Genomic DNA, 24,993 nt, shown 5'->3' with positions numbered 1-24,993 from the left:
CCTGACCTATGGGGAGACTGAGAGATAGTTCATCTATGTATGGCCTGAACATACAATATAATGTCCAATCAGAGTCATATCTTTTTCACCTAAAGCAAACGTCTCTACGATTAGTTTCTCAGAGTGCATTGTAAATGTGATGTATAATGTTCTTTAACCGATGGCTTGTGTGGCTTTTTTCTGCATGGTTAGTGTCTATGAAGCAAAGTGTACCAGTGCTTCAGCTGTGTAAGCAATGCATTACTGTGTCCTGCCTCTTCAAATTAGCATAGTTTGGCAGCAAAATGCCTGAGAGCCCTTATTCTGCTGCCACACTCAGCCTGGGTCTGTCAAAAACATCATAACTCTGACCTTGTGTAGCATAGAGCGTCCCTGTAAAAGCATTAAATAATGAAAATACTACTTTGTGCACTACTTGTTCCAGTGTTACTATGACACTCTGATAACCATGTTGTCTGCCTGGTATCACTCTTGTGCCTTATTCAAGGGTGTCCTGTTTGCTCCCTAGGCTAAGCGCTATAATTAGTACAGACCTTTAGGAACAGCATGATAGAGAATAGGATCATTCTTTTCAAAGGAATTTTGGAAAAAGTGAATCAAGTGTTGCGTTTGATAATGCACATGCCTCTGCACGATTTAAAAAACTGATATTTTAGTGGGCGTTACTCTTTTTGGGGACTTTACAACAGACTTGAAAGCATGGTTGTTATAACATATGCCATTAATAGGCACTACTTCTGCCTCAGTTGAAGTGCCTATTTGCAGAATATTGCATATCATCCACACATTTAATGTGTTCTGGAGCTTGAGGGAATACATGGTATTACACCTTTTGTTGCAAAGTCATTTCAAGCAGTTACCTTTTTTTCCATTTATTTAGGCGTGGTGGCTTTTTGAATGGATGAAACGCATTCATCTTTTATGAGCACTGCTCAAAATGAGTTATTATTTTGCTATTTTATTTTGATCCAGGATTGTACATATTACTGGTACAGTATCAGGTGCTAATATGGCCAACTGAATACCCCTCTCTTGTTCAGGAGGAATGAAAAATGTATAAGGAATCAAGCCACAAGAGCATTACCTCACTAAAATCAAAGTTCTTCTTATTATTATTATTAAATTACACTTGTATAGCGCTATCTACCCGGAGGCCTCGTAGCGCTCATGACTGACACTTTATTAGCGCGGGCTCAGGGCAGATCAGCGTGCTTTCGCATACAAGTGTGTTTTAAGGGTTTTCCTGAAGGAAAGATGGTTAGTGGTTTCCCGGAGGGATAAGGGGAGGGCGTTCCAGAGCCTGGCCGCGGTATGTGAAAAGGAGCGGCCGCCCCATCGAGCCTTCTTGACTCTGACGGAGGTGGCCAGCTGGAGGGAGCCAGAGCGGAGGGAACGCAAAGGAACATAGGGGGTGACCAAGGTCTGCAGAATTGCGGGGCCAGTGTGGTGAAAGGCCTTGTGTAAAATACACATTGCCTTGAACTGTACTCTCGCTGCAATAGGGAGCCAATGGAGTTCTCTTAAGGCATTCCTAGCTGACTGCCAGCGAGGAAGATTGTAGAGGAGGCGGGCCGCGCTGTTTTGGGTGACTTGGAGCTTTTGAATGACAAAGGAAGGGGCTCCCATAAAAAGAGCGTTCCCATAGTCCAGGCGCGATAATATCAGGGCCTGGACCAGGATCCTCCTGGCCTGAAAAGGAAGCAGGGGGAGCACCTTCCGCAGCATCCTCATCAACTCAAAACAGGTGGCTGCAATCTTAGTGGCTTGTACCGAGAAGTTCAAGGCTGGGTCGAACCAGATCCCCAGGCTTTTTATCTGGGGCTTGGGAGTGGGGGGCTCACCCAGACATGGTGGCCAGATGGATGCAAAAGCGGAGGGGGAAGAATTCCCCAACAGAATGACGTCCGTTTTCTCCCCATTAAGTTTTAAACAGGAGGATTGCATCCATCTGGCGACCGCCTCCAGACAGGGACCTAAGGTGTGGGACGAACCCTCCGCGTGGTCTAAAGAGACCACCAGTTGGGTATTGTCCGCGTAGGTGACAATACGCACACCGAAGGGTTGGACTATCCTGTCTAGAGGCTCCATGTAAACATTAAACAGGGTGGGGCTCAGGGAGGAGCCCTGAGGAACCCCACACCTGAGAGAATGTTTAGGGGACACTGCCTCACCCTCAAAGACCTGGAAAAACCGGTCGGTCAAGAAGGACGTCAGCCATTCCAGGGCCGCGCCCGACACGCCCATGTCCGTCAGTCGTTGCAACAACGTGACATGGTTAACCGTGTCGAACGCGGCACTCAGGTCCAATAGGATAATGGCGACTTTCCCACCCTGATCCAGCACAGCTCTTGCTTCTTCCGTGACCGCTAGAAGAGCAGTTTCTGTCCCATGTAGCGGACGAAACCCTGTCTGAGAGGCACGCAGGAGACTGTTTGACTCCAGATAGTTCGTTAAGGTGTTATTTACGTGCCTCTCAAGCAGTTTGCTCAACCAGGGAAGCAGGGAAATGGGACGATAGTTTGCAAGGTTACTTTGGTCAAGATTGGGCTTTTTCAGCAGCGCTCTTACCATTGCGCACTTCCATGGCGGGGGAACGGATTTGGAGGAGATGTAGGTGTTAAGAACATCCAATATGATGGGGCGGATCATATCCATAGCCAATTTGAGAGTTTGTGGGGGTGCTGGATCATTGGGAGATCCAGAGGTGACTTTAGCAGTCAGTTTATCTAGTGCCGGAGCATCCAAGAGTGGAATTGTGTCTAGCCTACAAGAAGCTAAGGCATCGGAGGTTGGGGGGGTGCAGGGTTCCAGCTCATTATTGGCATCCTCAAAAGAGGAGTAAATTGTAAGAATCTTTTGAGAAAAAAAGTTAGCCAAATCGTTGCAGCGGTTTTGAGCACCCTCAGTATCAGGGCATTCGGCCGGAGGGGAAACGAGGGATTTCACAATTTTAAAAATTTCCCTGGGGGCATTGGCGGCTGCTTGAATTCTGCTGTCGTAAAAGGAGGTTTGTGCTAGTTTTATCTCCTGTTTATAGAGCCTAATATTGGCTCTATATTCATCCTTCTTAGTTTGGGAATAGTCCTGTCTCCAGGCTCTCTCCTGCTTACGACAGGCTAATTTCATGATCTTAAGTGCGGGTGTATACCATGGAGCAGCTTTTGTTTTTTTTGTAAGATTATTGTTTTGAACAGGAAGAACCATATCAAGTGAGGAGGTGATCCAGCCGTCGAAATTGTTGGCTGCTATATTGGCATGCATCACCATCCCAGGGGGGTCTCTAGCCAAAGCAGCTTCCCATGCAGTGAGGGAAAGAGAGGACCATTTCCTAGCTTGGTGTTTGGCGAGACAGTGGGCAGAGGGGAGGGTATTTGTGCGCCAGATGAAAGGTATCACAAAATGATCCGTCCAAGGTAAAGGGATGGAGGGCTCCACTGTAATGTCGTTAATATTACTAAAGACAGTGTCGAGAAGATGACCTCTGTTGTGCGTTACATGAAATCCCTTTTGATAGAGGTCCAACGCTTGAAGATTAGCACGAAGCGAGTTAGCAGCAGTATCGAGAGGATCATCGAGGTGCAAGTTGAGATCCCCCAACAGGGTAAAATTGGGTGAAGATAAAACGACACTGGCAGCCAGCTCAGTAATCTTAGTAATAAAATCATTGAGGGTGCCAGGAGGGCGGTAGATCAGAATGCCGGAAAAGGTGATAGTGGGGGAGAGTTCTAGCGAAAATTGAAAACTTTCGCAGGTCGATGATGTAATGGGGGTGATTTGGCACTTATAACTGTCCCGATAAACAATAGCCAGTCCACCGCCTCTCCCAGTTTGGCGGTCCAATCTCTTAAGAGTGAATCCTAGTGGAATAGCTCCGACAACGGCCGGGTCGTTGTCTGCCTGAAGCCATGTTTCTGTTAGGAAGAGGGCATGGGGATTGAGCTCCTCAATCAGTAGGCGCAATTCGGTGTGGTGTTTATTAAAGGACCTACAGTTTAGTAGGAACATTCTCCACTCCTGAACAGAGAGTGGACGTCGATTGATGCGGATTGAGGGACTCCAATTACAGTTTTTACAAATAAAGTCAGAGAGAGTAGGCAGGACCAGGTGATCACAAGCCGGACTAGTAGCGTGACGTAGGGCATGGAGTGTGGAACAATCATAGACCAGCGTGGGTGCAGCCACAGCCATGATAAGCAGATCTTACCACAGGTAGCAGGAAGCGTCTGGACGCGGACTGGCGCAGACTGGCTTCTCTCTGGCGCCTCTCCGGCGCATCTACGGCGCTACCGCTGCGCGTCACCGCTGCGCGGATGAGCGAGGGACTAAGTAGGTTAGGCGGAGTGGGAGACTAGCGCGTCAACCCACCAAGTATGGCCGCCTCCAATGGAGCAACCAGGAAGTAGTGCTGCTTGCCTCCCTCCACAACAAACAGCACTGGTAGCTGCGGTGGACCGGGGAGTGAGCGAGCACACAGCAAGTAATTAATTACACAATGCACAAAGTTTTTAAAAACGGTCTAAAAACAATTATTAGCAGGAATACAAGTACACGCTTGTAGCAGTCCTACTTGCTACCAAGCGCCAGCGCGATAAATTTGTAAGTCAATCTGAGACCTGTACATGTATGTAGCCTCAAACAAGCATATGCTGCTTCCTGATGAGCTAACAGAAACATATATTTGTTCAACAGCCAAGCAGCCACACCTTTCTGAAGATGGAGTTACAATATTTAATGTGCTCATTGTCATTTCACAGAAGGAGTTTTTGGAGCATTGGCAAAAACGGTCATTGTCTTGAAATAATTTTGTGAGAACTGGTCCTAAAGTACTTTCTGTTGAAATGTATCGAAGCTGCTTTAAGGTGTCAAATCATTACTTTTCCTTTTTTTTTTTAAAGATCTCTGCCAGAAGCCTATTTAACATTGTCAGATCAACTAAAACGTGTAGGAAGCATGCAAATATTGTCAAATCCAGTGAGATATTTGTTGTGATATTCTCAGGTTTGACCAATATGTTTAAAATGCACAGTTTATTGCTATTGTTTTGTTTTGGCTCTTAGAATAGCTCTACCCCGTTGTTTGAAGTGCTAGCCCCGCCTCCATTGGTTGAGCTGTTAGGCCCTCTGTCCCACCAAAGTTTGCGTCTGGTTACACCCCTACACGGATCCCTGCATTTGCTAGATGTAGTATAACAGAATCTACAGGACTGCAATCAGTGATCTACGGGCTCATAACTTTTCCAAGATATAAACCAGTTTATTCGTCTACTGTTTTCTTTCATTTTCAGTCTTTCCCCTATTCTCTCATTTCATCTTTATTGTTAATTTCTTTGCTTTTATTTTACTTTTACTTTTTCCTGTGTTCTGATATGTGTATCTATTTCCATCTGTCCTCCTTTGTGAGTCTCATGTCTTTTCTTTCTTTTTACACTTTTCTTACTCTCCTTTTTGACTTCATTTTCTAGTATTGCCTTTTTCCAGGCAGTGCTAGAAAGCAGGGGAAAGTAAGGCTGAATCCTACTCCTCCCATCCTTCCAGGACAGCCCATCTGGTCACACCTAAGCTCCTGTCGTGTGTGGCTGTCTAGGAGGAATACACAAAGCTCAACTAGCACCCATCCCAGACATGTGATCAGATACAGGCAACCGGTTACAAACTGCTAAAGTAAGAAAAGGCCAACTGTCTAAAAATGACTTTTTGAGAATTGTACTTTAAAATCCAATTTCACCAAAAGTTAGGATTTTAAATTAGGATTCCAGAGACACCCAACTTGGGGGTCTTATCTATTCCAATAGGAAATTACACGTATAAAATATAATAAGGGAATCCCAATGTTGTATGAGAGAGATAGGCCTTGCTGGATTGAAAAATGAGTTTGGGAGTTTTTCACTGCTGGGACATGTAAAACTTAAAAGTATATGGCCTGCCTTTTTAAATACAAGGCTCCCTGCCGTCTGGGTTGTTCAAGGCCTACCTTAGGGTGATATATATAAAAAGAGGCAGTTTGGGCCTGGCAAAAGGTTTATTTTGTCAGGTTGACATGGCAGTGTCAACTGCACACATAGGGTCTGTATTGGTTGAAGGGCTACTTAAGTGGGTGACACAATCAGTGCTGCAGACCCACTAGTAGATTCTAATTTACAGGCCTGTGGTACAGGGAGTACCACTTTACTAGGGACTATAAGTAAATTAAAAATGCCCGTTGGGGATGAACCAAGGTTACTGACTAAAGCAAAAAGAGAAATAGAGATAGAAGTGGGCTAATTATTAAACAACCAGGTTTTTAAAGATTTACAGAAAGAAAGAAAATCCAATTTTACCTTGAGAGAGACTGACAAAGGATTCCAAAGTCTAGCTGTACCAACTATAAAAGTAAGAGTAACATAGAGAAGATTATTGTTCGAGATAAATTAAGATAGTTCAGAGTTTATGGCCTTCTCCACTAATTTTGCTGGAGAGGAAGCTGAGAGATTGGCCTGTAGTTGTTCGGGTCACTGAAATAAAGGTTAGGATTTTTTAACTGGGGTTGAATGGAAGCCCTTTCCCATTCCTTGGGAATGGCCTTCCAAGAACATCTTATTAAAGATGTTCTTAAGATAATTAGCTGTAATTTCAGGTACTAAATGCAGGAACGTATGGGAGCAAGATTCCAATGGTGAGCCAGATTTAGATTGGTTTAAGAGGGCCTGAAGAGTACCTTCATCAAGAGGGCTAAACTTGTTCAGACTAGAGTAACTTTCCGATGGATCGATGGTCTGGTTTGCAGTTTCAGAGGGAGCGTTAAGATCTTCCCCTATGGGGTTGTTCTCTAATGGGGTGTTAGAAAAGGAAGTTTCCCCTGATTGAGTGTAAGAGCCGTTCCTTCAAGAGGTATCTCTCTTGGGTGGCTGGTTACTAAAGTATTATAGACCAATTCAACTTTGCTCAGGAAAAAATCCGCCAGAGAATTGCAGAAATCTTGATTAATTTCAGTATTAATCGCTTGAGCCAGTTTGCTTAACTTGCGCACTGTCGCAAAAAGCTCTTAAACGACATTTAAAGAGGCCTTTATTTTGGCTCTAAAGTAGCTAGATTTGGCACTGGAAACTGCCACTTTATAAACCTTTTATAAGACGTTTTATCAATGGGAACATACTGTACCGCCATTTCCTTTCCAGCCTGCAACAAGCTTGTTTAAGGTGCCTAAGAGTATCGTCAGACCAGGGCTCGGACCGAGAAATCGTCCTTTTATTAGCAGACTTAAGTGGGGCCAACCGAATGAGATTGGAAGACATCCAATTATAATAAACTATGGTAGCCTTCTTTAGATCTTGGGAAATTTCCAGTTTAGAATAGACTATGAGCTGACTAAAAGCTTTGGGGGTGATTTTATGCCATGGTCGACTTAGAGAGTTAAATATCTGGTAGACAACAGAAGAGGTTGGCCTTTCTGTATTGAGTGGGAACACGGCACAATGGTCTGACGATGCCAGTTGGAGGATGGACATGACTGTAAGATAAGCATTGTCAGAAAAAAATGGCTCTAAAATGTGAACTGCAACATGCGTGGAGGCATTTATAAGTTGTACTTGCCCCTCTCTTTTCATGAAATCGGAAAACAAGACTGCATCACTATCTAGGGGTTCTCAAGATGGAAATTAAAATCACTAAAATGGTGAAATCTGAGGAGTTCACTTTTATGTCTATCAGCTGACTGTTGTTATCCAAAAAAGCTGCTCTAGGAGCATGAGATCTATAAATAGGAGCCCCATTAAAAGAGTAGTGATTGGTCAAGGATATTTTAAAAGACAATGCTTCACACTTAGAAATTGCCTCCAACGGCCCAAAAGAAGCTTTGAAAGAGTCCTTATTTATAACGGCTAATCGTCCGCCCTTTCTTCCTATCCGGTCAAGCCTAGTGATGGTGAAACCGTTGGTAATAGCCATGAAGAGACCTGGAGCTGGAGCAACATCAGTCCATGTCTCAGTGACTAATGCCAGGTCCAGCGCATGGGCCTCCAGAAAGTCAGTGAAAGCCAAAGCATTTTTAACAAGGGATCGAGCATTTATGAGACTGGCATTAGAAATCTTAGGGATAGGCATAGCCTTTGCGATAGGAGATCTGTACGTTTCCAACCACTGTCCCTAATATTGGATGACGGGCTCTGATGAGCTTGCCTTTGGCGCACCAGCGGCGCTGACGTGCTGCTTGGGCATTTAAATAATCCTCCATGCCGTCTTGAAGAAATGAGGGGGCATGCCCAAATTGGAACACTGATATTGTGTGGCCCATGGAAAGCATGGTCAAATAATAAACAACCCGGTGTCCAGCATCCCTCCCTCCTTCAACCCTTTTCCATAGCCAAGCTCTCCTGGCAGGGTAAGATACTGGTCAATAAAGTCAATTTAAAGAAAAATGAAGAGTGCAACACATACAATCAGTAAAACGGGTCTAAAGACCCACTAAAATAGGAATACTCAAAATACGGCCCCTGGACCACATTCTGTCCGCCTGACCTTTAATTGTTGGCCTCTGGTTAACTGCAGTACTGGGCTGCAGTTCACTTGACAGAGCAGGAACATACAGAAAAGTATTTACACGTTAATCAATGAATGGAAAAGTAGGTGTCCTTGACAACTTATCTTTAGGAACACCTTAAGTTTTAAAGACATCTTGCACTAAACAGGTAAAAACATGATGAACTCCCTGCAAACTTAAAAAAAGTGTCTTTTATTAACATGCATGAGCATTTCTTTGACTTTAATTTTTAGCGCATGCCAGGAGAGCATTGGTGCCAGAAAAACATCACGTGAAAGCTCGGTTTGTTGTCCACACCATGTATCTGTTTCGAGTCTCCCCTATGTCCAGCTTTTATCACCCTTACCATGCCCTTCTGGCATCGGTGTGGCCCTCGTGCATGCCACAGACAGCACTTTGCGCCCCCCAGGGAAATGTTCGAGAGTACCCATATACTAAAGATGGCACCTACCTCTATAGGAGCCAGGCCCCACAGGGAAAGGGTGGGAGGTAAGTCAAGTAATACCTCTAGTCAAAGCTGCGCGGACACGTTGTACGGCCATTTAAATAGCCCTCCATGCTGTCTTGTGGAAATGAGGGGGCATGCCCAAATCGGAACGCTGATAGTGTGTGGCCGATAGAAAGCTTGTCAAACAATAAACAACCCGGGGTCCAGCACCCCCCTTACCTTAGCCAGGCTCCCGTGGCAATGTAAGATACTAGTAAATAAAATAAAATGAGGGATGCAACACTTAAAATTAGTATATTCGGTATAAAGACCCACTAAAAGATGGCGCCCCCCTCTATAGGAGCCAGGCACCTCCTAGAAAGGGCACCAAGGTGCCTACAAGGAAAAGAAATAGGGCGGAAATGCAGCGTGGACTGGAAGTAAGTGAAGCAGTACCCCTAGTAAAAGCTCTGGTTAGCAGTGGTAACGTGCACAGAGTCAGACTACCGGAAAAAATTAGATCAGAAAGGTGGAGGACGCAGGCAAAAGGTTGGAGGGAAGACCACCCTAAGGCTATCAGGTCTAACAGTGTGTTTCAAGTATTTCATTTAAGATTAAATGACACAGACCACGTACCGAGCATAAAAATGTTCTTTATTTCATAATTTGTCATAGATATATAAATATATTATATTAAGTATAATACTAAACAAATAAAGTTATATACATGTAAAATTAAATATATATTATTAACAAATATAAATATTAATACAATAAACTGATTTACATCTTGATATAGCTGGGTTGCTATCCGGATTGTTTTGATAAGAAATGGCACACTCCTTGGGAGTATTGGCTTGTGTATTGGTACATCCTGCAGTGGAGTCAGTGGCGATCTTAGGATTCTGCTGACATATGAGATGGATGTACTAGAAATAAACAAATATGCAGTCTCCTGCTGGCATACAAGGTGGCAACAGAAAATGGTCAGGACCTGAGAATCCTACTGACTTATCAGGCAGGTGCTGGTCAGACACGCAGGACTGAATGCCATTCCTATGACCCCCTGGACACTTGGTGTCTACTTTTGTCTCATTTGGTGGTTACACCAATGATGCTTATGTTCTTCAAGTCTTCTATTGGCACAAGGAGGGGATGGAGAGATGCCCCAAGTCTCCCAGCAAGTTCTGTACCAGTCGCCGTCCATCGTTGACCTCCAGCCAGAGGGTTTGTGTGCGGACTTGAATTGTCTCACATTGATGCCTGTGAAGTGGCCGCTGTGAAGGAAGGAGTCAGATTCCAAGTTACATTATAATTGATTTAATCATGGACACCATTGAATGCTCATCGTAAATAACTACTCATCCATCCTGTCAACCAGCCCCCAACACTCATTGAAGCATTATACCCCTCCAAGTCTTTGACTAATTACAGACAATGAGTTTTTTCAAGCCATCAACCCATGTCAAACACCTGTCTCATCTAAACCATCTGCTCATCATTGGCTTGTCTAAGACATCGACGTGTGCCAAACCAATTACTCTTTAAAACACACAATACCCCGTCCCAAAACATCGATTTATCCAAATTAAAGTACCTTTTCCAAAGCAAGCATGTTGTTACAAACCAGCAAATTGTCCCAAACCTGTACCTCCTCTATGCTTCCGACTCCCGCAATGCATAAACATTGCAAATTACAAACACTTCCTGTTGCAAAGTCATCCTGTGGACTGGGAACCCCCCAACTTTTTGCTGACTGGTACTGGTGGTTACTGACTCTGATACTCTGACTGACCCATGGCTCTGCCTAACCAGGCCCAGGGCCAGTGCTGTGCTGAAGACACACGTGGAATACAGTGAAAACACCTACATACACTAGGGTACACTAAGGGTTAAGGTACCCCTCTGATTGGCATGACCTCCCCTATAAGGCCCTATTATATATAGGGCAGGGGAATTAAACTAACCTTAAGTCCCTAGTATTGAATATGGCAGGGCAGTTTAGAGGCCAGCAGCCTTTTCTGCACGTGCATGTGTGCACTGCTGAAGCCTGAGGTCAGTTTAAAATCAGCCCTGCGTTGCAGCACTGCTTTTAAAATGCAAATTGTGCACAAACTCGACTTTATTGTTTAGGGCACTTAAAATGGATAAATTAAAATGTTTTGACATGGTGTGTACCCGCAGGGCCTCCCCTAGGTGTCCCAGGGGTTGGGGGGGGGGGGGAGGAGGTACTTAAAAGGAGAATCCTTATAACAAGGTTTTTATATGCCCAGGGGTTAGTGAAATTGCACATTTCACTCCCCACATTGTAGGAAAGTGCTTTGCAAAATCGACTTTTGAGCTAGGAGCACTGTGAAGTGAGGATCTGCAATATTTTTATATATTCAGAACCCCGAAAGTATTTCCCAGGGGTTCCAGGGGTGGGGAGGGGGAGGTCCTGTAGGTATAAACCTGTTTTATAGACCCTGGTATTGGAGAAATTTGCCAGTTCATTTTTCCATTGCAGATCCCCAGCCCATAGGTTAACATTGGAACAGGTTATGAGTTAATAACTGGAGAAGGAAAAGCCATGAAACTAGGATTAAAGGACTCAGTAGAATGGTAATGATCAATCGAACAATATAGTATTGTTGAATTTATTCTAAAATGTACAGTCAAGCAATGAAAAGACGTTCTTGCCTGTAAGACAAACTTCAGCCCTCCATTGCTCTGCCTTGATTGGTCAGATATAAGTGGATGAGCCTGGCTGCTTTGAAGAGGTGAGAAATGACCCCTGGGGTTAGGAAGCCTTTCTGGGAGGAGAGGTTACTGGGCTCAGGGTAGGGATACTAAATAATACTCTTCAAGGGAAGGGTGAGAAAAGCTAAAGACATCAGTTTTATTTACAACTCTCCACTTTGAACCAAAGGCATATGCTAGGCTTAAGAAAGGAATGAGCAGATGCAAGGGGGAGAGATTATGGAGATTAGCTATCCTAGGGGTGTGTTTAGCCAACTCTTCTCTCTCTGCTGAAAAGTCTGACATATTGAATTTTGGCAGAATAGTGGTTTCTGGGTTAACATTTTGCCACACTTTGAAGGGAGTGGTCATTGGGGTGTTGCCCTGCACCTCGTTGGACAGGAGTGCCCTCCTGCTTGACCCCAGAGAAACCTGAATAAGTATCTGAGAGGGGCGGTGCCTCTCAGATCTGCTTTTGAAACCTGAGAGAAGCAGAAGGGCCCAGCTGAAGAGTCTGATGTGCATTGATCACGCCTTTTGCACCATCTGAAACTACAGCCCTGTGGATAAAACCTGCTTCAAAAGGACAACAGAGTAGACTCCCTGCAAGCTACAGGTTAACAGAGCTCACCTGGACATCACCACAAAGAATCCCTAGCCTGGAGTACTACCAGTGGATTTGTAAGGGTTTTGTCAAAGTGGATTGTGGGAATTGAAGTATCACACTCTCAAGTTTCTTTGAGATTCCAGACCCTTGGACTGTGTGTGGGACACTTTGGACCCGCAAGAAGAACTTCAGGAAGGAGTTCTAACTGGACCCAGCCTGCTGGAGGAAACAGCACAAGTCTGGTGAGAGATCCCCAAAACAACTGCTAAAGGTGAATGTGTCCCTGTCAGAGGCAACAAAATTACTACAAGCATTTGCAATGCAATAGGTCTCGCATTAGGAAAGTTTGAGCTATTGGTATTGTAAATGACCAATATTTTATTTATGTGTTGGTTTTGAAAATAGCGAAATTAATAGCTTTGTCATTTACAATGCCAATAGTTTTAACTTTTGCAAATGTGACACCTATAGCATTTGTAATCCAATATGTGTTGTATTTATGTGACTTAGATGTATTGATATTACAAATAACAATGTCTTATTTTTTTAATAATTAATACTTAAATAAAAGTTATTGTGATTTGTAATGGCAATAGCTTAAACTTTTGTAAACAACTTTTGTGAAGATTATGATCAGTGTATTTTATTGTGACGAAAATCCAAGAACAGAGGTGAAATATTAACATCTTTTTGTGACATTTGTAATAAAGCTTGAAACATTGAGAGAACATATTTGAACCAGTTGTTGTTGAATGGTTGCAAAGATTGATGCTGTGGTGGCGACGAGTGATGTTGTGGTGGCGACGAGTGATGCTGTGGCGTTCAGTGATGCTGTGGTAGCACATAGTGATGTTGTGGTGCCCCTGAGTGATTCTGTGGTGCCCCTGAGTGATTTTGTGGTGGTGCTGAGTGATGCTGTGGTGATGCGATAGATAAGTGCGATAGGTCGAGTGAGGGCGATGAATAGATAGAGGGAGGGTGATGGATAGATAGAGGTTGGGCGATAGTTAGAGTGAGGGCGTAGGGTACTGCCCCTAGAGTACCCTATTCATGCTACAAGCAGCACACAGCATTGATGACACATGGACTGTGCTGCAAAAAGTGTACATTTGTGGTCCCTGAGGATCAGTTTTTGCCCCTTTGCTCTAAGATAGCAAAAGTGAGAAAGAGCGAGAAATAAATAGAGTTAGAGGAGGGGAGAGAAAGAGACAGAGAGGGAAGGATGACAGAGTGCAGAAAAAAATGTAAGAGAGAAAGAAAGAAAAATAAGGCAAGCAGAGAAAGATGATATGAAAATAGAAGAAATAAATGAGGATAAATAGATAGAGAAAGGAACAAAAGAAAGGCGGTGAAGGACAAAGATACATGAGAAGAAAATGAAAGGAAGAAAAAACAAAACAGTGAAATGAATGAATGAATGAATGAAAGGAGAAGAAGAAAAAAGAATGACAGAAAAAGGCATAAAGAGACAAATAAGGAAATCAGAACGGAGAAAGAGGAAAGAAGGCAAGAGAAAAAAAGACAAGAAAAGGATGGAAAGTAAGGCAAGAAAAAAATGAGAGGTACAAAGGCAAAGAGAGAAGAAGGTAAAATAAAATGGGAAAGAAACAAAGAAGGAGATACATGGAGAAACGTACAATAAATAAATACAAAACAAGTTTATTTACAGGAATTTAAAAGTTGCGTTCGAAAAAAAAAAATCTATAGCATTTCCTTTCACATACACCCCCAACTCAGCAAGATTGTCACATAGTTCACTTTACCAAATGCTTTCACTCTGCAGTTAAAGAACATTTACCTCCAAAACACCAACCTCCATGTCAGGAGAATAAACCATTAATATGACAGAAGGCATACCCACTAACCTCCATGTTAAAGAATAGGGAGCAAATTGGCAGCAGACACAACCCGATATTTGACCTTAGCCTTTTAACGTATGGCAGATACGACGAGCTGAAAAAGTCATCTTTATTGCTCATTCCCCTTCTGAACTTGGTTATTTTGAGGTGCTGCAGTACCGTCCACAGTCCCGCTTCCTGCGCCTATGTATCCTCTATTTTCAGTGGCAACCTTCGCACATGCATTATTTATGTCCTGTGTGTATAGGAGCAAGTACCAGGTTACAGGAGACTGGATGAGCAATTTAAAAAGCGCTGCAGAGGCCAGTAAGGGATACTCATTGGCAGACACAGGTAAAAAGGCCTGTCTCGCTACTTCAGCCCAGGAAGCTGAAGACAGTTATGCTCTGTATAGAGAGTGCACATGTTTTGTCCCTCCAGACAACAGACCCCGCCGGCACAGGGCCACAGTCCGTGTCACAGAAAAGGCATGCAGTGCACTTGCATGATTGCGTGTGTGCGGAGGGGTTAAAAAACCTACAGAACTTGCTCTGAACATGAGGCAGGTGCACTTGCACTGCAGATACCTGAAGGGGGCTTTTTTCTTTTGCAAAACGTCTTTGCACAAACATGTAAGTTGTGCCGTTAAAGTGGGCCCCGGTAAAACTTAATTTAGTCCTGGCTTTTTAGCCAAATTCTTTTTGGATTCTGGAACTTGCAGTTTCTAATTTCTTTCAAGATTCTAAGTATGGGCTTTGAAACTTTGAAAGTCAAGGCTGCACTAATAAATATTTTGATACACAAAACCGTATTGTGTCCCTGTTTAGACACTATTACCAAAAGGAATGGCATCCTGCCCTAAACCATGGGAGATTTAGAGAGGATAATGGGAAAGATTAGCGTAGAAGAAGATTGTAAAATGCGACATGTTCTGAAGCACATATTGTTTTCGCACACACACGCTCTTGTGAACTAGTGTGAGGCTGGGGCTAAAATGATAAAGCACTGGCAAAGCCAGTAGGTCTGGCATATCACTTACAGTGACTGGATGTTTCCATCCATGCTCTCACTCATTCATTCATCTGTATACAGAATTCTTACTCAACATCCATGCAGTCAGTCAATCACCGTTGGCTGACATATGATTTAAAGTGCCCGACTGCATCAATCCGCCATACCAAAGAGCATGAATTTTGATTTTGTTAACAGAGACTCATTTTGCAATCTCTTTGGAGCTATTGATACGCTCCACAATGCAGTCAACAATTCGTTGTCCCGAGTACAAATATACCAGACATTGGAGTCTCCATTCAACAAAGAAAGCTCTGATCATTTGGCTCGGATGAATTACGAGGTCACCATGGCAACATATGTACCCTTTGCATGGACAGGAGACATTGCCCAGACATGGACCGAAATCTGCAGCACTGAACTAACAAATGAGCATGCTTTACAGAAACAAATACACTTTGTGCTTCGAGACATAGCAGCACAAGTCCAGTGACAGAAGAACAAGCCGGGTGGCTGTCTGCAGCAAAGTGAGCCTCATGCGAATGCTATTAAAAAAAATACTATTAACGGGGACGGATACCTGTGGCTGGCAAAGCCTCCAGTCTCTACGTGCAATACATTTGTTTACCCAGCATGTGCGAATAGCACTTCAGTAGTCTTGATGCCTCGTGACCGCCATTGCAGACGGACCCGGAAGCTCTTGGCCGGCCGGCCAATCCGCTCGCGGCCGACCGGAAGTCCCGCCTCCCCAGGTCCGCGAGCTGCCGGCGCATGGAGCGCCCTGCCGTCCGGTGTAGCCCGGGTCCCCAGGAGGGGGCCGGGGAGAAGGAGGAGTGTGGCGCCTGTTGCGGGGCTCCTCTGACCTGAGGGAGCCCCGATTTAGATGGAGACGCGCCGTGAGGAGCCCCGCCGGAAGAGCGCAGTTGGTGAGTGGGGCCCAGGGCTGATGTAAAGTGCGTGCGTGCCTGTTTGTATGCGTGGGGGGGGAGTGTGTGCGCGAGGGAACGTGTGTGCACATGCGTGACTGTGTGTGATTGAGAGAGAATGCGAGGTAGGGGATAGTGTGCCTGTATGTGTGCCTGTATGGGTGCTGTATGCCTGCGTGTGCATGCGCGCGCCTGTGTGTGTGTGTGTGTGTGTGCGTGCATGCAGAGAGGTGGGGGCTGCCTGTGTGTGAGCAAGGGCTTTGCGCATGCGCAGCGGCTTTGCGCATGCGCAGCTACCAGACGCTCGCTCCCGAGGTCAAATCCGACGCTCGTAACACTTTGGTGTCCACTCTCCTGAAAACGGATCACATTAGTTGTCGAGCTGACAGCATTCATGCTTCGCATGAATGCTAACGTCAGCTCGACCTAAAAAGGGGCACTGTTGGTTTCTAAGCACCAGGAAGTGACTAATCTTTAAAAATTCGTGTCGCTGGTTGCCTACAGTGGATTTTGTTCGTTTTGTTGTGATTTGAGATTATAAAAAAATTATTTTTATAAATTGGTGTTGGATTTTTATTGTGTGTTGTGTCTTAATTATTAACTAAATTGGCGTTTTTAAATGCTTTACATATGTGTCTTTGAAGTTAAGCCTGCCTGCTCGCAGCCAAGCTACCGAGGGTTGAGTATAGGAATAATTTTTAAGACTTATTCTGAGCCCTATATAGTGTCAGGGGTAAATGCATATCTGCCACCACTAATAATCCACTTTCCAACACTTCCCATGCATTAACAAATGCTTGCTGTTTTGTGAGGCATATTTTTTGTACATTTAAACAACCATTGACAAAGTCAATAGATCTCATTTTTTAAACTAAAACATTTGCGCCTCTGAATCATGAGGATGTTTTTTAATGAATGGGTGTGTGAAGTTGGAGCAATCATTGGGGCAGTGAGGTGTTATTACAGTGCAGTGAGGAAAATACAAGGATAAGACTTGATAGTGCAGTGTTAGAGGATGGTTGTCCACTTTCGCAGGTTAAGAATGGTTGTGTGGTGGTAGAGCAGTGCTGAGCAATGGACTTCAGTACTCTGGGGGTGGTGTGAGTGGGTTGTGATGCTCTGAAACCTATTGTGGGGGTGTAGCGCTGTGGGTCAGAGTGAATGTTTTGAAGATATTGGTGTAGATTACTGTTATGGTAATGGAGTGGGAGATGTCACTATACTTCATGTAATTTATTGCATGACAAAAATATTGCATTCACTATACTGACTACCACTGTATAGTTGAGGTAAGTAGATGTGGAGGTAAGAAAATAATTGACTACGATAGTGACATACAACCCGTTGTAATGTCGTGGTAGGATGGTGGGGTGAACACTCTTGGAAATGTAGTACAGTACATGTGTGCCCTAGACGGATGAGAGCTAGTGTTGCTTGATGGGTTAGTAATGCTGCTCTGTGAAGTGGTAGTGTGGTCAAAGAAGAGAGGAAGCGGGATTGTTGCAGGGCAGTACTGTGAGGGTGCAGTGCTGGAAAAAGTAGTATGATTGTTGGGTGGTGTTTGAAAGTAGTGTGATGCTGTGAGGTATTTGTGTAATGATGAGGTTATAGCAGAGTAGTTGGCATGAGAGTGTAGCGGTGAGGGTGATTGTGTGTGATGTGGGATAGGATTGAGGGAGAAAGCCGTTATGGGAAGTCCGTAAGCAGTGCTTGTGGGTGGCAGTGAGTCGGCGTGGGCAGAAGCCAAGTGTTGTTATTGTAGGATGTGAATTATGAGAAGAATCCAACATTTCCGGAATCTACATCTCTATATGAGAACAGGCAAGTAACTCGCAAATAGCTGAATGATATGGTGGGACAGAGCGGTAGTCCGTGTTTGGAGGGTAGGGGTGGTATGAGGTGGAAGTGCTGCTGTGAAGGTAGACATGCAGTCATGTTGGGTGCCATTGGCGTGGCTGGAAGTGGTAGTGCGGTGGCAGGAGTTAGATGTGCAGTAATGGGATGTGGTAAAGCAGTGGTGGGGGTGTAGCGTGATCCCTGTCCAGTGGGCTGGCTCTGTTGGTATCATGCACATGCGCTAACCACAGTTCGCCAAACGTTCTTCGCCTGAAACCAACTTGACTGCTGCTATTGGCAGGGATAGCTCAGTTTTCTGGATACACACAAATGACACGCTCAGCTGCACTAATCTGTTGCTCCCCAAGGCTGAGGAGCTGTAGTTCCACAGTTTTATGTGCTGTTTTTGTTTGCATAAAGTATGAGCCCTATAGATAGTGCATCCGAACCAAGCAGATTACACGTAATACTCCTTTTTAGGTATTTCTTTGTTTAGATTCATCATCTCACCCACTCGTAACTGTTCTTAGTCCTTGATTACAGTGAATCAATGGATGCTTATAATTACAATTAATACAGTTCATTGAACCATGTCAACTATGTCTGGAAACAGGCAGCCAGCTATCACTGCCCCCTTCAACTCCTTTTGTAGATATTGAAGAATCAACAAATTAGCATAAAACCCACCAGCCAAGTACCCTAATGCATTTACTCCACTCGACCCTGGTAGCTAAACGTTTTTTTTTTGGTTAAATGACTGCATACTTAAGTTTAATCATTTGGTGCAGTGTTGGGGCAGAGTCACTTGGAGAGTACTTGGCACTTGCCTGATGGCCTCAACAAGACCCCACTGTGAGAAGCAAAATAGCATAGGACTGATCCCGCCGCAGCCGCGTCAGTCTTTCAGAGGGTATCCTACCATGTGAGTGATATGTCAGAGACAAACTTGTCATGTGCCCTTATCCTGCACTAAAGGTCTTTCACCGTCTTCCTGGGAGGTAAGAGACTGTTTCTCAGTCCACCCACGAGTGCTGACATGAGATGTACTATTGATAAAGTCCGTCAACTTTTCAAAGGTGATCGTCACAGGTGGCTACAGTGCTAACAACTTGTCCCAGGACACCTTCGACTAGTGCAGCTGTTTAAGCCAGCGATTCCCTACTATGGAAACATGTTGGTTTGTGTTTTTTTAATGACAAGTGCAGGCTCCAAAGTCTAAGCATGCAAATTGCTTTTGACTAATAAGCCTGAGCTGGCTGCAGAGATTGCACGTAACATAGGGCCACTTAGCAGGTGTGTGAGTAACTGCTCCCCACCCCTGTCATTCCTTCAGAAGGGCATTAAGGAGAGGCAGTCATATATGCAACAAAAAACAAGGTACCTTATTAGCAAGACAAGTCAGGCAACTATTGCTTAAGTAAATGAATAGACTACTAAAATTAGACTCAAATAACAACTTTGAACATTTCATTTCCATGCATTCATCTGTGGATTGATTGCTTGTCTGCACATGGAAAGTAAACAAACAAAGCGGTCAGATCCAGGTGACTGATCGTTGGCTCGCAAAGGATCCAGGCCTGTAACGGTTGTAGAAGTTCAAACGAAGAGTCACTGACAAAGTAAGTGCATTTGCCACTGAACTAAGGAGAGGAGTAAAGGAGTCATGAGCTCAATCTACAATCAATTTTAGTCACCTGGGCAATTGAAGCAAAAAAAGGTGTCAACGTTTGACAATGGTGGTCCAGCCCAGTCAGTTAAAACTCAAAGATACAACATGCTGTGGTGTGCAGGCCACACATTTGACTCGAAGCCTGACTCAGGCAGGATTTAGATCTTGGCAGATGGGTTTCTCCATCACAGCGGTGACGGATATTCCGTCCGCCACAATATAAATTCCGTTATATCGTATGGGATTTATATTTTGGTGGACGGAATATCAGTCACCATTGTGACAGAGTGACCCGTCGGCCAAGAACTAAATCAGGCCCTTAGTCTGAGGTCCGTCTGAGATTGGTAAACTGAATATGATGACATAGGGTAACAATAACACCTGTTACTTACAGAGTCAAGATATGGCGGGAGAGTCGCCTGAAGCATTATACAAAAGAGGCAATTTCTTCAAAGTACATATTCTTACCTTCATCTTCCTAAAAGCTGCCAGCAGATTGTCTAGGTAGATGTTGGATATGACCATCTCATTCCTTATTTTATTGAGGCGAGGGTATGGAAGCAAAGCCTGCTCTACATGCTGGAAGCAGACTTTATATTGACACAGGCGATGCACAACTGTATCCTAAGACATTAGAGAGAGAAAAAAAGCAAGCAAGAGATCAGCAGAGTCATACAAAGAGCCAGATACAATACATGAAAGAGGAAAAGGCTTCACTTTCAAGCACTCATATCGTCCTCTGTTCTGGTAGGATCGCATCTGTATAACGATCAAAAGCAAAAGGCCAAAGGCACCCAATTAGGAATAAAATATTGTCAGGGCCATTCAGGCGAAAATAACTAGTCATTCGGGATTCATTGTACCAGATACTACGAGAAAGGATTCCAAACTATGTGCACCAGTTGACGGTGAGCAAGAACTGCCTTGTTGACATGGCGTATTGTCCTGGGCAGCTGGCTGGACCAGTAAATATGATGGTGTGCACCCTTGCAGAGCCATTTGAAGCTGTGGTGGGCACCTTGCAGAGTGTGCAGAGTTGTAATGGCAGAGAGTGCAAGTAGGAGACAGAGGGAGTGATATTGTGTATATGATAGACAGACTCATCGTCTAGCCGGAGGCCCTCGTCTACAGAGCATTCTCATATTCAAGGGAAGGTTTGGCCAAAGATCGTGCATCTGAAGATCTCTGGTGAGAAGGGCGTCCAACCACTAGTGCACCAGGGTTGTGAATGGACTGTGGCTGTTTATTTCAACACTTACTGCCAAGAAAATGCTGTGTGAGTGAATGCATCAACTACAGAGATGTGTGTGTTACTTGAAAGTCACAGGTTTGTCCAGACGGTGAGTCCAGGTGGCCTTTTGTTCCATCGAATGAGCGATTTTCATTTGACACCCCTACTACTGTCACAAAGGCTTCCATACCCTCTCTTATTTCATTGACAAACGATGGCTATATGTGGTTTCTCTGTCGTCAACCATGGATAACCTTGCTGCAGGACAGGTTCGACAGCAAATGACTGCTGAGCAGCTAACGGCTGCACCACCAACAACAAGCATTGGAAATGCAATAGGTCTCGCAATAGAATAGTTAGACATTTTTCTTTTTGCAAATGGAAGAGTGGCGTTGCGTGGATGAGTGGCGTTGCGTGGATGAGTGGCGTTGCGTGGATGAGTGGCGTGTGTGAGTGGCGTTGCATGTGTGAGTGGCGTTGCGTATGTGAGTGGCGTTGCGTGTGTGAGTGGCGTAGCGTGTGTGAGTGGCGTTGCGTGTGTGAGTGGCGTTGCGTGTGTGAGTGGCGTTGCGTGTGTGAGTGGCGTTGCGTGTGTGAGTGGCGTTGCGTGGATGAGTGGGGTTGAAATGCAATAAGTATCGCATTAGAAAAGTTGTAGTTATTGGTCTTGTAAATGACATAATTTATTTATTTTTGCGATGTTAAAATTGCTATATTGATGGCTTTGTCATTTACAATGCCAATAGTTATAACGTTTGCAAATGTGACACCTATAGCATTTGGAATGCAACATGTTTAGTATTTACGTGACTTATATGGCAGCTCTGGTCGTTATGCTACATCTCTAGATAGTTTTATCTTCCGCAAATGTGACACCTATTGTAACACAATATGTGTTGTGAGGGTGAGTGAGGGTGAGGGGTTGAGGGTGAGGTGTTGAGGGTGAGGAGTTGAGGGTGAGTGAGGGTGAGGTGTTGAGGGTGAGGCGTTGAGGGTGAGTGATGGTGAGGTTGAGGGTGAGTGAGGGTGAGGAGTTGAGGGTGAGTGAGGGTGAGGGTGAGTGAGTGTGAGGGGTTGAGGGTGAGTGAGGATGAGTGAGGGTGAGGGGTTGAGGGTGAGTGAGGGTGAGGGTGAGTGAGGGTGAGGCTGAGGGGTTGAGGGTAAGTGAGGGTGAGTGAGGGTGAGGCTGAGGGGTTGAGGGTAAGTGAGGGTGAGTGAGAGTGAGGGTGAGTGAGGGGTTGAGGGTGAACGGTTGAGGGTGAGTGAGGGTGAGGTGTTGAGGGTGAGTGAGGGTGAGGGGTTGAGAGTGAGTGAGGGTGAGGCGTTGAGGGTGAGTGAGGGTGAGGGTGAGTGAGGGTGAGGGTGAGTGAGGGTGAGGCTGAGTGAGGGTGAGTGAGGGTGAGGGGTTGAGGGTGAGTGAGGGTGAGGGGTTGAGGGTGAGTGAGGATGAGGGGTTGAGGGTGAGTGAGGGCGAGGGGTTGAGGCTGAGTGAGGGTGAGGGTGATTGAGGGTAAGGGGTTGAGGCTGAGTGAGGGTGAGGGTGAGGGGTTGAGGGTGAGTGAGGGTGAGGTGTTGAGGGTGAGTGAGGGTGAGGGTGAGTGTGGGTGAGGGTGAGTGAGGGTGAGTGAGGGTGAGTGAGTGTGAGTGAGGGTGGGGGTGAGTGAGTGTGAGTGAGGGTGAGTGAGGGTGAGTGAGGGCGAGGTTGAGTGAGGGTGAGTGAGGGTGAGGCTGAGGGGATGAGGGTGAGTGAGGGTGAGGGGTTGAGTGAGGGTGAGGTGTTGAGGGTGAGTGAGGGTGAGGAGTTGAGGGTGAGTGAGGGTGAGGGTGAGTGAGTGTGAGGGGTTGAGGGTGAGTGAGGGTGAGGGGTTGAGGGTGAGTGAGGGTGAGGCTGAGGGGTTGAGGGTAAGTGAGGGTGAGTGAGGGTGAGGCTGAGGGGTTGAGGGTAAGTGAGGGTGAGTGAGAGTGAGGGTGAGTGAGGGGTTGAGGGTGAACGGTTGAGGGTGAGTGAGGGTGAGGGTGAGGTGTTGAGGGTGAGTGAGGGTGAGAGGATTTTTGTTTTATTTATCACAATGTTTTGATCCCCTTTACTTTTACGGTTGGCAACTGCTGATGATGATACAGTGGGGAGTCAAGCGAGTACCAGTTTGACACATCCTCCATGGTGGTTGCTCCCGTGAGGCGTTGCCAATCCCCCTCCCCCTTTTTTCACTAGAAAAGGGTTGAGGGACGGTGAAGTACAGCACCAGGGATTAATGGGCACACACACATATGGCTTTAGGAATGTATAGCTCAAAGTAAATGTGACAATAGACACTGAACCTAGTAGTAGGAGCTAACACATCCACTACTAGGCTTATCTCAATTTATAGAAAGAAAGGGATAGTTCACCTTGCAATAAGGTCAGGCACATTGTTCAGAGCTGCCTGTGCTGTACCTGCTCCGTGTGTGAGGGAAGCTTGCACTGTTGCTGCCTGTGCTGTACCTGCTCTGTGTGTGAGGGAAGCTTGCACTGCTGCCGCCTGTGCTGTACCTGATCTATGTGTGAGGGAAGCTTGCACTGCTGTTGCCTGTGCTGTACCTGCTCCGTGTGTGATGGAAGCTTGCACTGTTGCTGCCTGTGCTGTACCTGCTCTGTGTGTGAGGGAAGCTTGCACTGCTGCCGCCTGTGCTGTACCTGATCTATGTGTGAGGGAAGCTTGCACTGCTGCTGCCTGTGCTGTACCTGCTCCGTGTGTGAGGAAAGCTTGCACTGCTGCTGTCGGTGCTGTACCTGTTCCATGTGTAAGGGAAGCTTGCACTGCTGTTGCTTGTGCTGTACCTGCTCTGTGTGTGAGGGAAGCTTGCACTGTTGCTGCCTGTGCTGTACCTGCTCCGTGTTTGAGGGAAGCTTGCATTGCTGTTGCCTGTGCTGCACCTGCTCTGTGTGTGAGGGAAGCTTGCACTGTTGCTGCCTGTGCTGTACCTGCTCTGTGTGTGAGGGAAGCTTGCACTGTTGCTGCCTGTGCCTCACCAAGATTTGTGTAAGTAAATGGAGATGGAGGGAGAGAGTTGGAAGAGAGAGTGAAAGAGGCAGAAACGTGGAGAGTAAAAGAAAGAGCGAAGGAATCTGTAAGCTGAGAGATGTGGCATAACAGAAGGATTGGTAGTGCGGGCACTGCTGCTTGGGGTATCTGCGAGATTTGTGTAAGTAAATGGAGAGGGGGGAGAGAGTTGGAAGAGAGAGTGAAAGAGGCAGAAACGTGGAGAGTAAAAGAAAGAGCGAAGGAATATGTAAGCTGAGAGATGTGGCATAACAGAAGGCTTGGTAGTGCGGGCACTGCTGCTTGTGGTATCTGCGCGATTTGTGTAAGTAAATGGAGAGGGGGAGAGAGTTGTAAGAGAGAGTGAAAGAGGCAGAAACGTTGAGAGGAAAAGAAAGAGCGAAGGGATCTGTAAGCTGAGAGATGTGGCATAACAGAACGATTTGCAGAAACGTGGAGAGGAAAAGAAAGAGCGAAGGAATATGTAAGCTGAGAGATGTGGCATAACAGAAGGCTTGGTAGTGCGGGCACTGCTGCTTGTGGTATCTGCGAGATTTGTGTAAGTAAATGGAGAGGGGGGAGAGAGTTGGAAGAGAGAGTGAAAGAGGCAGAAACGTTGAGAGGAAAAGAAAGAGCGAAGGGATCTGTAAGCTGAGAGATGTGGCATAACAGAAGGCTTGGTAGTGCGGTATTGCGGGCACTGCTGCTCGGGGTATCGGCGCGATTTGTGTAAGTGGGTGACTGAAGCAGAGTGGGTGAATATATATGTCTGATGCTTGTCGATGTCTGATGCTTGCATGTCTGCTGGGGTGCAGGGTCAATACAAGTCAAGCTGATGTCCGCAAGCACTAGCGTTGCCAATAGGTCTCGCAGTAGGAAAGTTGGAGCTATTACAATTGCAAATAACAATGCCTTTTTTTTTTGTTTTCATTTTCAAAACATAAAGGGCTTTGTCATTTACAAAACCAATAGCTCCAACTTTCCTACTGCGAGACCTATTGGCAACGCCAGTTCACGTATCTGCATGTATAGCGCTGAAGAATATTCCTGAAGTGTTTGCAGTGAACAGCGCTTCGTTTAAGACCTCTTCAGTTCAAAGTTACGTATGTGGCAGTAGGGAACAGAGGGCTACGTTCTACAAGCTCCTGTCGAAAAGCGCCCACAAGACAAAAACTACTTCAAGATAACAAATATAT

At 45.4% G+C, this 24,993-nt stretch overlaps 1 protein-coding gene across 1 annotated transcript in view; it reads right to left on the bottom strand.

The window, feature by feature from the left end:
- Nucleotides 1-9,619: 9,619 nt before the first annotated feature.
- Nucleotides 9,620-24,993, bottom strand: part of LOC144815102 (uncharacterized) — a 44,162-nt gene continuing 28,788 nt past the window's right edge. The window contains exons 4-5 of the mRNA XM_078674164.1: nt 20,015-20,170; nt 9,620-10,218 (exon numbers count right to left, since the gene is read on the bottom strand). Coding sequence (XP_078530290.1) covers nt 10,078-10,218; nt 20,015-20,170 — 297 coding nt within the window. The 3' untranslated portion in view covers nt 9,620-10,077. The remainder of the gene's footprint in view (nt 10,219-20,014; nt 20,171-24,993) is intronic.

Source organism: Lissotriton helveticus, chromosome 1_1 (assembly GCF_964261635.1).
Source record: "Lissotriton helveticus chromosome 1_1, aLisHel1.1, whole genome shotgun sequence".
In the NCBI taxonomy this organism is placed as follows: domain Eukaryota; kingdom Metazoa; phylum Chordata; class Amphibia; order Caudata; family Salamandridae; genus Lissotriton; species Lissotriton helveticus.
The sequence above is the reverse complement of the archived record's forward strand: the minus strand, read 5'-3'. Positions and strand labels throughout refer to the sequence as shown.